This window comes from Otolemur garnettii, unplaced genomic scaffold (genome assembly GCF_000181295.1).
Source record: "Otolemur garnettii isolate 467f Iridium unplaced genomic scaffold, OtoGar3 scaffold00056, whole genome shotgun sequence".
In the NCBI taxonomy this organism is placed as follows: Eukaryota; Metazoa; Chordata; class Mammalia; order Primates; family Galagidae; genus Otolemur; species Otolemur garnettii.
The window spans coordinates 8,629,310-8,645,915 of record NW_003852451.1 but is presented as its reverse complement, the minus strand read 5'-3'; the positions used below and the strand labels follow the sequence as shown (position 1 = coordinate 8,645,915).

The following is a 16,606-nucleotide window of genomic DNA, read 5'->3' as shown; positions in this document are numbered from 1 at the left end:
CAAAATAAAGACATACACAGTGATGGGAATATGTTACAGGGACACAAGATTGAACTGAAAGAACTCCAGCCAAAGCTGGAACAATTTGAGCAACAAAATAAATAAAATTGTGTTAGACTATAACCCAGATTATAAAATAAATGTTCATGACTCTGTACAGATAAAATAAATGGGGAAGAATAGGTGAATCTCTAGGAGTTATAATCTATATAGGTACTCCATGCTTAAAGAGGTGGATAGTAATTCACCTCCCGTAAGTGTGGCTGGGTATTGCCACTCCTTTCCAAAGACTATCACGTGAGAAGGGGAGCAGGAGTGTAATTTTACAATGAAGGAACCAAACACTTCCTTAGCTAGATGCTCAAAGTTGGTATCACTGATGATAAGTCACCGTTGGTAGTATTGTATTGATGGCATGTGATGTGAAGGGCACTTCATTCACCTCAGTGGTCTTTCTTCCCCCAAACCCATAACCCCAGTCTATCATGAGAAAAATATTGGGCAAATCACAATTGAGCACATCCTACAAAATGCTCCCTGGGTCTTGCTGAGAAACTGTCACAGTCAAGAACAACCTAAAGAGACATGACAACTAAATATATACTATGGTATCCTAGATGAGATTCCGGGATGGAAAAAGGGCACTGGGAAAAAACTAAGGAAATATGAATAAAGTATGATGTGTTTATAAGTTTATCGCTGATAACATATTCATGTTGATTTAATAATTGTGACAAAATACCCTACTAATGTAAGAGGTTAATAGTTTCTAATGGGGGAAAGTGATATGGGGCATATGGACCTCTATACTGTCTTTGCAGTTTTTAGGTAAATCTAAAACTATTCTAAAATTTAAAGTTTATTAGAAACTTTTAAAAAGTCATTTAACCTTTGATGAAAACTCAGAGAGTTAATACTCATACAGTGCATCACTGTCTTCAAACACATTCACAAACCCTTTGAGTGTCTCTTGTAGTTTGTGGTTAGGAAGGGAGTTTATTTATTTATTTATTTTGAGACAGAGCCTCAAGCTGTCACCCTGGGTAGAGTGCTGTGGCATCAAAGCTCACAGCAACCTCCAACTCCTGGGTTCAAACGAGTCTTCTGCCTCTGCCTCCCAAGTAGTTGGGACTATAGGCTCCCACTACAACGCCTGGCTATTTTTTGGTTGCAGCCGTCATTGTTGTTTGGTGGGCCCAGGCTAGATTCGAACCCGCCACCTTAGGTGTATGTGGCTGGCGCCTTAGCTGCTTGAGCCACAGGCGCTGAGCCGGGAGTTTATTTTTTATGATTATTAGGCTCATATCCAAAAATCACATAGGAGCTCCGTGATTTCAGCCACTATCAAAACAGAGTTCGGGTGATAAAGGTCAAGCTAAGAGTAATCTCTCTTGCGCTGGCTGAGTTTTTTATATATTTATTGCTTGATGACCTCCCAAGAGGGAATACCAATACTGCATGGAGTTTTGTCTTAGTCTGGGGACACAGCACTGTGTCTCTGCCCAGATAGGCTCCCCACATGGCTGATGAGCCTGAGGGGCATCTGCAGACCACGTAGAGCTGCCGAGGACTCTGTGCAGCAGGTGGGGTCCTTGATGTTGAGGGAGAACACTAGGGGAGCAGCCGTGGGGGAAAGAATTAGAAACAAACAGTCAGGGGTGTGTGAAGTTGACTGGCCTGTCAGACAGACATGTACGTAGAGATGCCAAATAGAGATACTGGGTGGGATAGGACATGAAGGGATTAAAGATAAGGATCTGGAACTTATTGATGTTTATTATAAGGTTAAAGATAAGACTAGGCTGGACATAGTGATTCACACCTGTAGTCCCAACTATTCGTGAGGCTGAGGCAAGAAGATCACTTGAGCCCAGGAGTTTGAGGTTGTAGGGAGCTGTGACAACAGCATTGTACTCTAGCCCAGGTGAGAGAGTAAGACTCTGTCTCAAAAAAAAAAAAGTTATACATGGAATTATCATTTGATCCACAACTTCATTCTTAGGTGTATACTCAAGGGAAATGAAAACATTTGTCCATACAAAAAGCTTGTATGCAGATGTTCATAGCATTATTATTTGTAATAACCACCAGATGTTCAACTGATGAATGGACAAACTCTGCTCTGTCCATACAGTGGAATGTTATTTGGCCATATAAAGGGTGGTACCTTGAAAACATACTAAGAGAAAGAAACCAGTTACAAAAGACCACTTGTTGCATGGCTTTGTTTATATGAAATGTCCAGGATAGGTAAATCTATAGCCACTAGAGAAGAAAATTGCCTTGGGTGGAAGAGGGGATAATTTTGTGGATATAAGCAGGGAGTAATATTGTTGGGGTAAGCAGAGAGTAATATTATGGGAGTAAGCAGGGAGTAATATTGTGGGTATAAGCAGGGAGTAATATTGTAGGGGTAAGCAGAGAGTAATATTGTGGGGGTAAGAGGGAGGAATATTGTGGGGGTAAGCAGAGAGTAATATTGTGGGAGTAAGAGGGAGGAATATTGTGGGGGTAAGCAGAGAGTAATATTGTAGGGGTAAGCAGAGAATAATATTGTGGGGGTAAGAGGGAGGAATATTGTGGGGGTAAGCAGAGAGTAATATTGTGGGGGTAAGCAGAGAGTAATATTGTGGGGGTAAGCAGGGAGTAATATTGTGGGGGTAAGCAGGGAATAATATTGTGGGGGTAAATGGAGTAATATTGTGGGGGTAAGCAGTAATAGCAAGAAAGTATGGAAATTTTACAGGGGGTAATGAAGATGTTCTAAATTTACTGTATACTGACACAAAAGCAGAGACAGATGTATGGAACAGAATAGACAACCAAGAGATGAACCCATCCGTTATTGTCATTTGATCTTTGATAAGCCTATCAAAAACATAAATTGGGGGAAAGATTCCCTATTTAACAAATGGTGCTAGGTGAATTGTCTGGCAGCCTGAGGAAGACTGAAACTGGACACCCACCTTTCATCATTAACAAAAATTGATTCTCACTGAATAAAAAATTTAAACTTAAGATATGAAACTATAAAAATACTTGGAGAGAGTGTAGGGGAAATGCTTCAAGAAATTGGCCTGGGAGAATATTTTATGAGGAGGACCCCCCCACCCCCAGCAATTGAAGCAAAACCAAAAATGTATTACTGGGATCTGATCAAACTAAAAAGCTTCTGCATAGCCAAGAATACAGTAAGTAAAGTAAGCAGACAGCCCTCAGAATGGGAAAAGATATTTGCAAGTTATGTTTCTGACAAAGGTTTAATAACTAGAATCCACAGAGAACTCAAATTAATTAATAAGAAAAGAACAAGTGATCCCATTTCACTGTGGCCAAGAGACTTGAACAGAAGCTTCTCTGAAGAAGATAGGCGCATAGCCTACAGACACATGAAAAAAAGGCACATCATCTTTTGATATGCATGGTCTCTGGTAATTAAACCACTTTAAGATATCTAACTCCAGTAAGATTAGCCCACATCAAAAAATCTAAAAACTACAGTTGTTGGTGTGGATGTGGAGAGAAGGGAACACTTCTGCACTGCTGGTGGGAATGCGAGCTAATATATTCCTTTTGGAAAGAAGTTTGGAGAACACTTAGGGAACTAAAAGTAGACCTGCCATTTGATCCTGCAGTTCCTCTACTAGGTATATATCCAGATGACCAAAAATCATTTTACAACAAAGATATTTGCACCAGAATGTTTATTGCAGCCCAATTCGTAATTGCCAAGTCATGCAAGCAGCCCAAGTGCCCATTGATCCATGAGTGGATTAACAAATTGTGGTATATATATACCATGGAATATTATGCAGCCATAAAAAAGATGGAAACTTTACCTGTTTTATGTTTACATGGAACATTCTTCTTAGTAAAGTAACTCAAGAATGGAAGAAATGTATCCAGTGTACTTAGTACTATTATATGAAACCAATGTATAATCACCCACACTTTCATACGAATGATAAAACGCAACTGTAGCCCAGAAAGAAAAAGGGAAGAAGAAAGGGGGGGAAGGGAGAGGCAAGGTGGAGGGAGGGTAATCAGTGGGACCTCACCTAATGTGCACAATGCAAGGATACAGGTCAAATCTAAGAGTAGAGTATGGGGCAGCGCCTGTGGCTCAAAGGAGTAGGGCTTTGGCCCCATATGCCAGATGTGACGGGTTCAAACCCAGCCCTGACCAAAAACTGCAAAAGGGTAGAGTATAAATATTTTAACACAACAAATAATTAAGTGAGATGAAGGCTGTGTTAACCAGTTTGATGTAAGCATTCCAAATTGCATATAAAATCAGCATATTGTACCCCATAAATGCATTAATGTACACAGTTACTATTTAATAAAAAAAAAAACTGTACATGAACTTTAAAAAAATAAAAACAAAATTACTGTAATGGTTATATAATTCTGTGAATATACTAATAACCATTGAATTGTATACTTTCAATGGGTGACTTTTATGGTATGTGAATTTTGTCTCAACAAAGCTGTTACCTTCTCCCCCCAAACCCCCTGTCCCCAAATCCCATTTGAACCAGTTTCAACATCTTTCTGTTGAGAGAGAGAGGGAACAGTTCTTGTCCTTCAGGAATAGTTCAATTTAGGAAGATTTGTTGAATTTCTGCTTTGTATCTGGCACACAGAAGGGCACTGACAAAAGCAAAGATGCGGCTCGGCGCCTATAGCTCAACCGGCTAAGGTGCCAGCCATGTACACCTAAGGTGGCGGGTTCGAATCCCCAGTCCGGACCCGCCAAACAACAATGATGGCTGCAACCAAAAAAAAAAATAGCCGGGCATTGTGGCGGGCGCCTGTGGTCCCAGCTACTTGGGAGGCGGAGGCAGGAGACTCGCTTGAGCCCAGGAGTTGGAGGTTGCTGTGAGCTGTAATGCCACGGCACTCTACCCAGGGGGACAGCTTGAGGCTCTGTCTCAAAAAAAAAAAAAAAAAAGCAAAGACGGTTTCAGCCTGGTGAGGATACTGGGCACCATAACTCTTGGGTCACAGGTGCTACAGGGCAGGAGGAAGTGTTTGGAATATCAGGGAAGGTATCACCCACAAGGTGTCCAAGGGCAGCCAGAGATGGCATGAAGCCTGTGGTGATGCTGGTCTCTAGGGGCTAGAGTTTGGGGGGGAGTTGCAGGTGGCAGGAGGCAGGTCTGGAAAGGGGATTAACTTTCTAAGTATCCATCTTATATTAAAGAAGAGGAAACTATACAGAGAAATGCTGTGCCAAATCAGTTTTTATCTTTTATTTTTAGTTCACAAATTAATAATACAGAGCTCTCATTTACTGAACGTTACTCTGTGTGCCTGGCACTGTCCTCAAGTCCTTTCTCATGAGCCTCTTCAAAACTCCACAAAGGGTGTGCTGCTAGGGCCTGCGTTGGCAGAGGAGAGGGGCAGCAAAGGGGCAGTGATGGCCTTGCTAGCTGCCCACGGCCATGCTGCTGGTGGGTGAGTGGTGAGGCCAGGAGTCGGTCCAGGCAGCCAGAGCCTCCTCCACACATGACTTCCAGTGACACTGAGCTGGTGGGCAGCAGTCTACAGAACTGTTGTTCCCACTGAATCTCTCCCAGCCTGTTTCAAGTTGCTTTTGATTGTTCGTTAAAATGACTAAATGTACCTAAAATTAAATGGGCAATGATTTTGTTTTTCTTATACAATTGAAGTTGTTGCTGTTACACTTAATAATTTATAGAATAAGAGGAAATGAGTGATGATAATCACAGGGCTTTCTTATTTGAGGTATTTATATTTAGTGTTCATTCAAATTACATTCTTTTTAGGTTGAGGGAAATCTTTCTGAACATTGGTGATACTAGTTGTTCACTGAAGTGGCTTCCTATACAAATATGTCTGTCGGCACCATTTGGATGAGTACTCAAAAAGTGAACATCCTCGGGCTGGACTGATAGTTGTTTTGCACTCTCTAAAAATAATTTTAGGTGTAGAAGTGAAATGACTTATTTAGAGCCTTAAATTACAATCAAGATAGGCTTTTAGCAGTTTTGCCAGGTTTTTAGTGTAGATTTCCCTACCTTTAATACCCCTCAGTAAACACTTACTGATGACAGTAATACTATAAAGTGATAGAACATATTGGAGAGAGTAACAGGCTGGCATTTTTTGTATAGTGGAAGTCCTGGGTCAAAACTTGGATTTCACTCTGATGTTTTAGTTGAACACACGCTTCACCTAACACCCTAAATATAGAAGGTCTTTGGTACCCAGAATCAACCCATTTTCCTTTAAAAGGAAAGGAAAGCTCCACCTTAGGCTGCCTGGACAAGTCCATAGCACCCTGGCATGTAATCCAGGCACCGAGCTCTCAGCTGGCCCCCGGTTGGTAATTCCTCAGCATGCTGGTATGTCCCGGCATTGCCAAGTAGACTGGAAGGATTTAGGGAACAGGAAGCAAGCTGCTGGGAGATAAAGCAAGCAACTGTGAGCTGCAGACAGGAGAGGAAATGAGAATGCTAGTCCAGAGAACCAGCACTAGCAGTTTGGCTTTGCTTTGAAACCAAAAGTCACTGGGAAGATTTCTGTCTCTGATTTTAGGGAGCTACCCACTGATTGAGTTACACAGTGGGACTCACAGCAAAGAAGTGTGCATAGGGACCACATCCCATTTATGGCTGCATCTCAACTGATTAAGGATTTTAAAGAGATGAAATCAAGTCAGTGAACATTTGGTTTATCCAACAATAGCAACTGTGTTGTCCTAAGACTAAGAAATCTTTAACTTTACAACTAATATAAACATAATTTTTGGTTCTGCTCTTTCGTGTTAGTGCCTTGTCTTGACTGCAAGCTGTTTTCATGAAAGAGAGGGGGTTGTTGTTGATGGATTTTAAAGACAAAAAGGAGAAAATATAGATAACATGACTCACCTATATCCTATGGGATATGACACCTTGTCATCAAATATTATTTTATAAAAAGTCTCATAGTAGATGGAAGGAAATAATTTAAATACTGACCAGTCATGAGTATCATGTTTTCATTTGTTATGTTCCATTCTGTGATGCCAGTCTGCAGTGCATTGATGAGTATGGGCTTAAATAATTACTGTGTCTTTTAAGGACTATTAGCCGAGTGCACACTTGTAGATTGTAGTACTTGGGCTAAGCCATTGTTGGATCTATAAGAAGTATATGATGTTTTATTGACCATTTGGAAATTCTAAATTTTATAACACATTCCGTGGAATTTAAAGACTTTTGTCATTGTTGGTTCAACTTGAAAAAAATTGCATCAGTAATTTGAATAGTGAGATGCACATGTCTGTTTAGTAAACTGAGCTCCACAGGGACAGAGATGTCTTACTCTCTGTTCTCACCACCTAACTTGACAGTGTCTCGCAGGCAGCAGTATTTGTATTATTAAAAGTGCCTTGGAGAGTGGAAAATAACCTACTGGAAAAAGTTTTCAATATCTTTTATAGTTGGAAGATGAAATGTCATAAGGATCATACCTTCTAATTATGTATTATTGTTTGACACAGTATGTTCACAATTGCTGTGTGTCAGTATTCAGAGATAAGCATGCCCCTGTCGCTTTCTTTGAGCAGCACAGCTCTGCTGGGGATGGTGTGCATAAGCTGATAGTTACAGCTGATTATGCAAGTGCTGAGCTGTGACCGGGCAAGGAAGGAGGGCTCCACAGAGGACTGCTGTTGGATCCGGCAGTCTCCCTGCTCCTGTCTGCGTGGTGGGTCCCCAACTAAGTCACACTTAACTAGGGGTGGCCAGGTCTCAAAAGGTTGGAATCTCACAGTTTCCTCTGGTTTTTGCAGTTTTTAAAAAGACCTATGGTATTCTTTACATTTTAAGTGGGCAATCAGTTTCCTCTTAGCATATTAGAGGATTTTGATATACGTTGTATAAGTACGATACATTGAGTGTGACCAACCAAGGCTGCTCAAAGCAGGCTAAATCAGACTGTTGTCAGAATTTCCTAGTTCTCTGGAAGCATGTTTAAGGACTTAAACTCAGGTGTGTCCATGGTATCACTTTGAGAAGTAGTGGGGTTTATTGGTTGGTCTGAAAGCAGGAATGTACTTTGGACAGCTGGTATGAGAAGTGGCTGGCGTTGAGAAGTCCTTGACTGGCATTCTCAGCCTCACTTTGTGTTTTCAAATATAAGTTAGAATTTGTTCATGCCAGTCTCCTTTTTTTTTTTTTTTTTGAGACAGAGCCTCAAGCTATCGCCCTGGGTAGAGTGCCATTGCATCACAGCTCACAGCAACCTCCAACTCCTGGGCTGAAGAGATTTTCCTGCCTCCACCTCCCAAGTAACTGGGACTACAGGCGCCTGCCACAACGCCTGGCTGTTGTTTGGTTGCCGCCATCGTTGTTTGGCGGGCCCAGGCTGGATTTGAACCTGCCGGCTCAGGTGTATGTATGTGACTGGCACCTTAGCTGCTTGAGCCACAGACACCAAGCCTTTTTTTTTTTTTTTTTTTTTTTTGAGGCAGAGTCTCACTATATTGCCCTGGGTAAAGTTCTGTGGCGTCACAACTCATAGCAACTTCCAGAGTCTCACTATGTTGCCCTGGGTAGAGTGCTATGGTGTCACAACTCATAGCAACCTCCAGCTCTTGGACTTAGGCGATTCTCTTGCTTCAGCCTCCTGAATAGCTGGGACTACAAGGCACTGGCCACAACGCCTGGCTATTTTTTTGTTGCACTTTGGCTGGGGCCGGATTTGAACCCGCCACCCTTGGCATATGGGGCTGGTGCCGCCAGTCTCCCATGTTTATAACAATTGCAATTAGTTAGGGACAAATTGCTGGCAATTGATTAGGGCTTGAATCTTTATTAATAGCAGGGGTGCTCTTGCTGAGGACTAGCAATGTTGTTTTAGTGACACACAGTATATATCTATGCTGTCTGTGGATGTTCTGACTTTCCAGCTGGAATTTAGCTGACGGTGGCAAGGGTGTTTGATGGCTCCCAACTCAGTATTAGTCACTTAGTGTGAACACACTGAATGTGTGCTGAGTGTCTGATCAAATCAGTTCATTACAATCACCAGGACAGGCCGGTCGGGGACAGCCTCAGGGACCACTTACCGGGGAACTTTGAGGTATTGGTCTTGCAGCCCCTGGTCTCCTAGGACCCTTCTGGAAGCCTGCTGCCCTCAGACTCATCCCGCTTTTACCTATCTGTTCTCACAAAGGGCCCAGAAGAGTTTCTGCCTATTTACATAAAGAAATGGTAGCTGAGAAAGATGAAAGTGATTTGTATGGATTCAAAATTTTTCAAATTTTATAAAGTTCTTATACTGATGAATTTTAATGCCTGTAATTTCATGTTTTCTCTATGATAAACAACTTAGATATTTCAACTGTGTATTTTTTCAAAATTGGTCACGTTTAGAAAATTTTGCTTCAGGAGGAAAGTAAAATTAAATGGTGTCATCCTTTCCTCTTTCTGTAGTAAGTGAATGCTACCCTGATTGAAACACATAATGAATTCTGTGAAACTAGTTGATTTACCCACAGGACCAGCAGATGAAGGCTTATCTGTAGGCGGCAGATGCTGGCTGCAGAGGGGCTCTGGGCCTCTGTTTCTATGACACGAAGCATGTTGTGCTGTACATTAAGTCAGGAAGCCCTGTCCATAGTTCTGATTCCCGTCAGGACTGTCATGTGTGGGCTCTGGTCCCCACACAGAACACGTGCTAATTAGTTCTTAGAGTCTAACACTTCATAGAGGTAACCCTGGCCTGCTGATGAATTACCAATGGTAAATATCTTCTTGGTGGTTTTCTAGGTTGTGCTGGTGAGGTGGAATGAGCCCTACCAGAAGCTGGCCACATGCGACGCTGATGGAGGAATATTTGTGTGGATTCAGTATGAAGGCAGGTGGTCTGTGGAACTGGTCAATGACCGAGGGGCTCAGGTGAGTGGGTGGCATCTCTTCAAACAAGACTTCTGGGAAAGAAAGCCTGACTGAGCACTCTAGAGCAAATGTGTTGGCATTGCACAGTATTGAAAATTCTTTCTAGAACAAGGTGGAATCGAAATTAATAGAATTTAGAGTCCTGCTTTTCATTTCTCTTGAATGTCACTAGATGAAAAGAGTGTGAGATCACACTTCTTTCTCTTCAACCATGCTGCTGTTTTGAGAACTCTCCAGGTTTCAAATTTTAATTAGATCTGTGAGATCATTTTTTATCCTTCAGCGTTGTGATTACATGTTAAATTTGGGTCCTTGGAAGGGCTCTGGCATATCACTTTTTTGCTTCCTTTTGAAAGGAACTGTCCCTATGCTGCAGTCTTCACAGTTCTTTCCCAGAGAGCTCTACGGGAGCGTTTCTCACAATCTGCTCACCGAGGGAAGAGTTTTTAACGTAATCTTCTCTCAGGTCTCAATTAGTGTGGACACCTGTTGTCATCTCTCAGCTTCTCCTTCCTGATGAAATTTGTCTCCACTCTGAGGAAAACAGTTGCTCCAAGGATACCTTGTTGAGCTGTGCTATTTTCAGAAAGGCTCCATAGATTGTTCTATATGTGGCACGCCTCCTCATGTGTTTAAAGAAACACACGTCAGAGTAGGCAGCTCTCATCGCAGGGATGTGACGAAACCTTGACTTGAGAACCAGAGCCCTCCAGGGATGTGAATTGACAAGAAGTTTCTTGACTATTTTGACTGTCTCAGAATGATTTTCTGGTGAGTACCTTTCTATGTGTTTCTCAAATACTAAATTCTTATCTTCCCCTCTTCTACCTGTTGCTTAATAAACTGTGAGCTTCTCAAGTATTTGAAAAATACAGATCAGTCAAGTGACATAAAATTGCAAGAAATGAAGTGGTTTGGTCAGTGACTGTCAAAAGTCAGAGGACGTCTGTGGAAGACACCATTTCAGTGCAGAAGACAACCTATTTCTGTATGAAGAGAGAGCATTTTTTATGAGTTTATTTATTTGGTAGGGTAAGTTTAATAACATTACCAGTTTCTGGCAGCACCCATACCTCAGTGGCTAGGGCGCAGGCCACATACACCGAAGCTGGTGGGTTTCAGCCCGGCCTGGGCCAGCTAAAACAACAATGACAACTGCAACAACAAAAAAAATAGCCAGGTGCTGTGGTGGGCGCATGTAGTCCCAGCTACTTGGGAGGCTGAGGCAAGAGAATCACTTAAGCCCAAGAGTTTGAGGTTGCTGTGAGCTGTGACTTCACGGCACTCTATCAAGGCTGACAGCTTGAGACTCTGTCTTAAAAAAAAAGAAAAAAGAAAAAGTAATAATATTACCGGTTTCTACATGCTTCCTTGGAGTGTGAACAGGAAGTGCTGCTCTATGATAACTGGCTGGCCTTCTGGAAGCAGAGCTGCAACGTGGACATCTCCACAGCTATGAGATACATCTGTTACCTGGAGGGTGGATGTATAATCACAAGCATGAGCTCTGGAGTCAGACAGCATAGGCCAAAAGTCTCGAGTGGGAGATACTGCTCAGTGCCTCAGTTTCCTCATTTTTAGTAGCACTGTGATATACCTGCCTCAGATTCCCAATGAGGATTAAGAGTATATGACCAATTTGATGAGCATATTTCAAATTGTATATAAAAATAACACACTGTACCCCGTGACAGTATCAATGTACACAGGTATGATCTAATTTAAAAAAAAAAAGAGTGTATATGAAAAGTGCTCACGGCACCCTCTGTCATAGCACTTGTCAGTGTACTTGTGCTCGTGGCACCCTCTGTCATAGCACTTGTCACTGCACTTGTGCTCACGGCACCCTCTGTCATAGCACTTGTCAGTGTACTTGTGCTCACGGCACCCTCTGCACATAGCACTTGTCACTGCACTTGTGCTCACGGCACCCTCTGTCATAGCACTTGTCACTGCACTTGTGCTTACGGCACCCTCTGCACATAGCACTTGTCAGTGCACTTGTGCTCACGGCACCCTCTGTCATAGCACTTGTCACTGCACTTGTGCTCGTGGCACCCTCTGTCATAGCACTTGTCACTGCACTTGTGCTCGTGGCACCCTCTGTCATAGCACTTGTCACTGCACTTGTGCTCACGGCACCCTCTGTCATAGCACTTGTCACAGGGCCTACCACTCTCAGCCCCCAGCACCAGGCTGCCCTGCTATGGAGCAGTAGCCTAGATGGTTTAACTGTTGTAAACAATGTGTGCTGCCAATGGGATAAAGCCTGGGATAGACAGTTATGTACAATATATAATACTTGATAATAAACTCTTATGTCACTAGCATTCACTATACTATCCAGAGTAAATTACTTATTTAAAAAAACAAACAGTAAACTGAAATAGGTAGATCCTTCAGAAGAAGGCATTATTATCATAGGAGGTAAGAGGAGGTATAGGAGATGGCAGCTCTGTAAGTGTTACTGCCCCTGAAGACCTTCCAGTGGGATAGAAGTGGAGGTGGAAGACGGTGATATTGATGATCCTGACCTTGTGTAGGTTTAGGCCAATGTGTATGTTTGTGTCTTTGGTTTTAACAAAAAAATTTAAAAAGTAAAAAAAAATTTAAATACAGAAAAGCTTATAGAAGAAGAATATAAAGAAAGAAAATACACAGTGTGTTTGTGTTTAAAGCTAAGTGTTATTCTTAAGAGTCAAGAAGTTAAAAAAAATAATGAAGTTACAGTTAGCTGTTAATTTATTACAGAAGAAAGACAAATGCTCTGTTATGAATTTAATGTAGCCTAAGTGTGCAACCTGCGTCAAGCCTGCATCAGTGCACAGTAAAGTCCAGGCCTTCACATTCTCTCACCACTCCCTCACTGACTCACCCAGAGCAACTGCCAGTCCTGCGAGCCCCATTCATGATGAGTGCTTTCTAGAGGAAGGCCAGTTTTTATCTTTTATGCCATATTTTTACTATACATTTTCTATAGTTAGTTACGATTAAATACACAAATGCTGTGTTGTAGTTGGCTACAGTGCTCAGTACGGTCACATTCCGTACAGGTCTGCAGCCTGGGAGCAGGAGGCTGCACCGGACAGCCCAGGTGTGTAGTAGGCTCTGCCATTTGTGCTTGTGCACGTCCACTCTGACATTAACACAGCCGTGAAATGACCTGACAACACATTTCTCAGAACATACCCCCATCATTAAGTGATGCATGACTGTATATCAAGAAAAGCTGAGACTGTATTGCCAGAGAAGCTGCCCCTGAGTCAGGCCGCACCACCACCACATGGTTTTCTGTTGGCTGAAGCTGTTGTCATCTCTACGTGGGAGCCATGTAGTCACTGCCAGCCATCACACCTCTTGCCCATTTCTGCCCATTGCAAGTTTGGAGCAGACACACAAACTAAAAAGGGGGACATGAATTCAGACCTAGAGGCAAATGAGCTTGCATACACCACAGAATATCTGTACGGACCCAGAATCTCAAAAGTGCCCCCAGGTTTGACTAAAGTAATGGCTGTGTATTGTGATCTGATTCAGATTCTTATATAATTTTGCCATTTGAAACTCTTTTGATTCTTCAAATCTTAGAATGCATTAAGCAGCTGTAATCATTAAATACTAGCATTTTGGCAAGGTTTGGTTGCTTTTAATTGTGTCAGAGTTAGATCTTATTTGAAAAAAAGGACATCATCAGATGGGTGATGATGAATCACAGATTAAAGGAGTGGTGGCTCTGTACCTGAAAAAGTACCTGGTGGGGGAAGTAGTCTGTGGCTTGGAGGAGGAACAACCTTGAAACCTGCTCAGAGAAAAGTAGAACTTTTTAGAAGAAATGATAGGCAATCCTTATAGTACACCTTTCTTTCATTGTCACGAACTAATTAAACACTGGGCAAAGTTAAGAGATGTTTTAACCGTTTCTTCTTCAGGAAATGATTATGAGACCTTTATTTTAGAAATGAGTTTGGCATAGTGCATGCCTTAATTACGCTCTTAGTCACTGAGGAAGCTGTCCAGGCACACACACCCTGTGCCGGTCTGACGAAAACCTGCCTCGGGCAATGGAGCAGTGAGCCTGCTGCTCAGCTTCAATTAATCCGTGTCTGATAACTCTCCTCTGCAATTGAAGAATACCTCTTCATTTCTGCCTGTTATCCCCTCCCCAGCATTTAATACTTGGTTTTCTCTGTTTTTGTTTTGCCAGTTATGTCATATTCTTAACCACTTTAAGCTGACCTAATAATAAAGCCAATTAGTTCATGTAAACATCCTCTGTTACTTGTTTTTTTGTTACTTGTAAGATTGCTGTTATCTCTGTTTTAGTCTACTATTAAGATGTTTTTCCTTTTAGTACAAATGCTTTCCAAAATATATGGGTAAAATGCATGTAAATAAATAGTATTATCTTTACAAAATGAAAGATCTTTTAAATTTTATTCTAGAATGTAATCCTTTGCCTTTGGAAAATGTTTTAAATTTTTGAGAAAAACTAGATAGTATAATTGTTTTGAACATAATGTCAATGAAACCAAGATTCTGAATTTATCTGAGAAAAAATTTTTTAGTATCTCAGACCATTTATTCCCAGATCCATGCCATTCTTATGGTGGAGAAATTGCTTATCACATAACATAAACTCAGTCCCTGCTGAGAAAGCAGCCACACGTTCCTTTTGGTGTTTGTTCATTTGTTCTCTTAAAACCTAAAAGGTATTACCCAGTAATATTACAAGTTCTAGATGTTTTGCAAGTGCTATATAACAAGAGAGAAAGCAAATTTCCAAACAGTTATTTTTAGTGATGGAATTAAAAACTTGATTTATGGACACTAGAATTTGAATTTTATATAATTTCATGAATAACAAAATATTGTCTATTGATTTTTCTTTTCTCAACTTTTAAACCCATTCTAAGTTTGTGGGCTAAACAAAAATGGGTGACAGGCCAGGTTTGGCCTACAGACTGTAGCTTGCTAGTCCCTATTTTAGGACATTAGTAACATCCCAGCAGAGTTCTAGTGGCGGTAGGTATCATGATCTGTGAACAGAGTGCAGCTGGGTTACAAGTGAACAATAAAAAGATAAGAAATGCCTGTATATTTGGAAATTTTTTTTTTTTTTTTTGGCCGGAACCAGGTTTGAACCCGCCACCTCTGGTATATGGGGCCTGCACCCTACTCCTTTGAACCACAGGTGCCGCCCATATTTGGAAAATTTTTAATGTATCATTAAATAGTTCATGATTTAAAGAATAAATTTAATAGAAATTTATGAAATCTTGTATCTGATAATGAAAACATTACATATCAAGATATGTGAGATATAATTGAAGCAGTGATATGAGAGAAATATATCTTTAATTACATTAGAAAGTAAAACTGTAACCACTGGTCAGATAAGTATCTTTCTTTTTTTTATTAAATCATAAACACATAGATCATGTATACATTAATGCATTTATGGGGTACAATGTGCTGATTTCATACAGAATTAGGAATGCTTACATCACACTGGTTAATATATACCTCATCTCATTTACTTAATTATTGTGTTAAGACATTTATACTCTTTACTTAATAGATCTGACATGTACCCTTGCAATATGCACCATAGGTGTGATCCCACCATTCACTCTCCCTCAATCTAACCTCCCCCCTAACCTCCCATCCCCCCCTCTTCATCTTGAGCCATAGTTGTGATCTGTTCTACATATGAAAGTGTGAGTAATTGTAAATTGGTTTCATCATAGTACTGAGTACATTGGATATTTTTTCTTCCATTCTTAAGATACTTTACTAAGTAGGATATGTTCCAGCTCCATCCATGTAAACGTAAAAGAGGTAATGTCTCCATCTTTTTTTAAGGCTGCATAATATTCCATGGTATACATATACCACAATTTATTACTCCATTCATGGGTTGATGGGCACTTGAGCTTCTTCCATGACTTGGCTATTATGAATTGAGCTGCAATGAACAATCTGGTGCAAATATCTTTACAAAGTGATTTTTGGTCTTTTGGATGTACACCTAGTAGAGGAATCGCAGGATCAAACAGTGGGTTGATCCCTGAGTATTCTCCATACTTTTTTCCAAAAGGGACGTATTAGCTTGCACTTCCACCAGCCGTGCAGAAGTGTCATCCCCTTTTCTCCACATCCACACCAACATCTGTAATTTTGGGATTTTGTTACATGAGCCCCTTTTACTGGAGTTAGATGATATCTCAAAGTGGCTTTGATTTGCATTTCTCCAACAATTAAAGATGATGAGCATTTTTTCATGTGTCCGTAGGCCATGCACCTATCTTCTTCCGAGAAGCTCCTGTTCAAGTCCCTTGCCCACAATGAAATGGGATTACTTGTTCTTTCCTTATTAATAAGTTTGAATTCTCTGTGGATTCTGGTTGTCAAACCTTTGTCAGAAGCTTAAGCTGCAAATATCCTCTCCCATTCTGAGGGCTATCTGCTTGCTTTACTTACTGTGTTCTTGGCTGTGCAGAAGCTTTTGATCAGATCCCAGTAATATATTTTTGGTGTTGCTTCAATTGCCCAGGGGATCCCCCTCATAAAGTATTCTCCTAGGCCAATTTCTTCAAGTGTTTCTCCTGCAGTCTCTCCAAGAATCTTTATAGTTTCATGTCTTAAGTTTAAATCTTTTGGCTCGGCGCCTGTGGCTCAAGTGGCTAAGGTGCCAG

General features: G+C 41.1%; 1 protein-coding gene across 1 annotated transcript in view; it reads left to right on the top strand.

The window, feature by feature from the left end:
• TULP4 (tubby like protein 4) overlaps window positions 1-16,606 on the top strand; it is a 167,339-nt gene that overhangs the window by 77,132 nt on the left and 73,601 nt on the right. Inside the window, exon 2 of the mRNA XM_012806712.2 lies at window positions 9,783-9,911. Coding sequence (XP_012662166.1) covers window positions 9,783-9,911 — 129 coding nt within the window. The remainder of the gene's footprint in view (window positions 1-9,782; window positions 9,912-16,606) is intronic.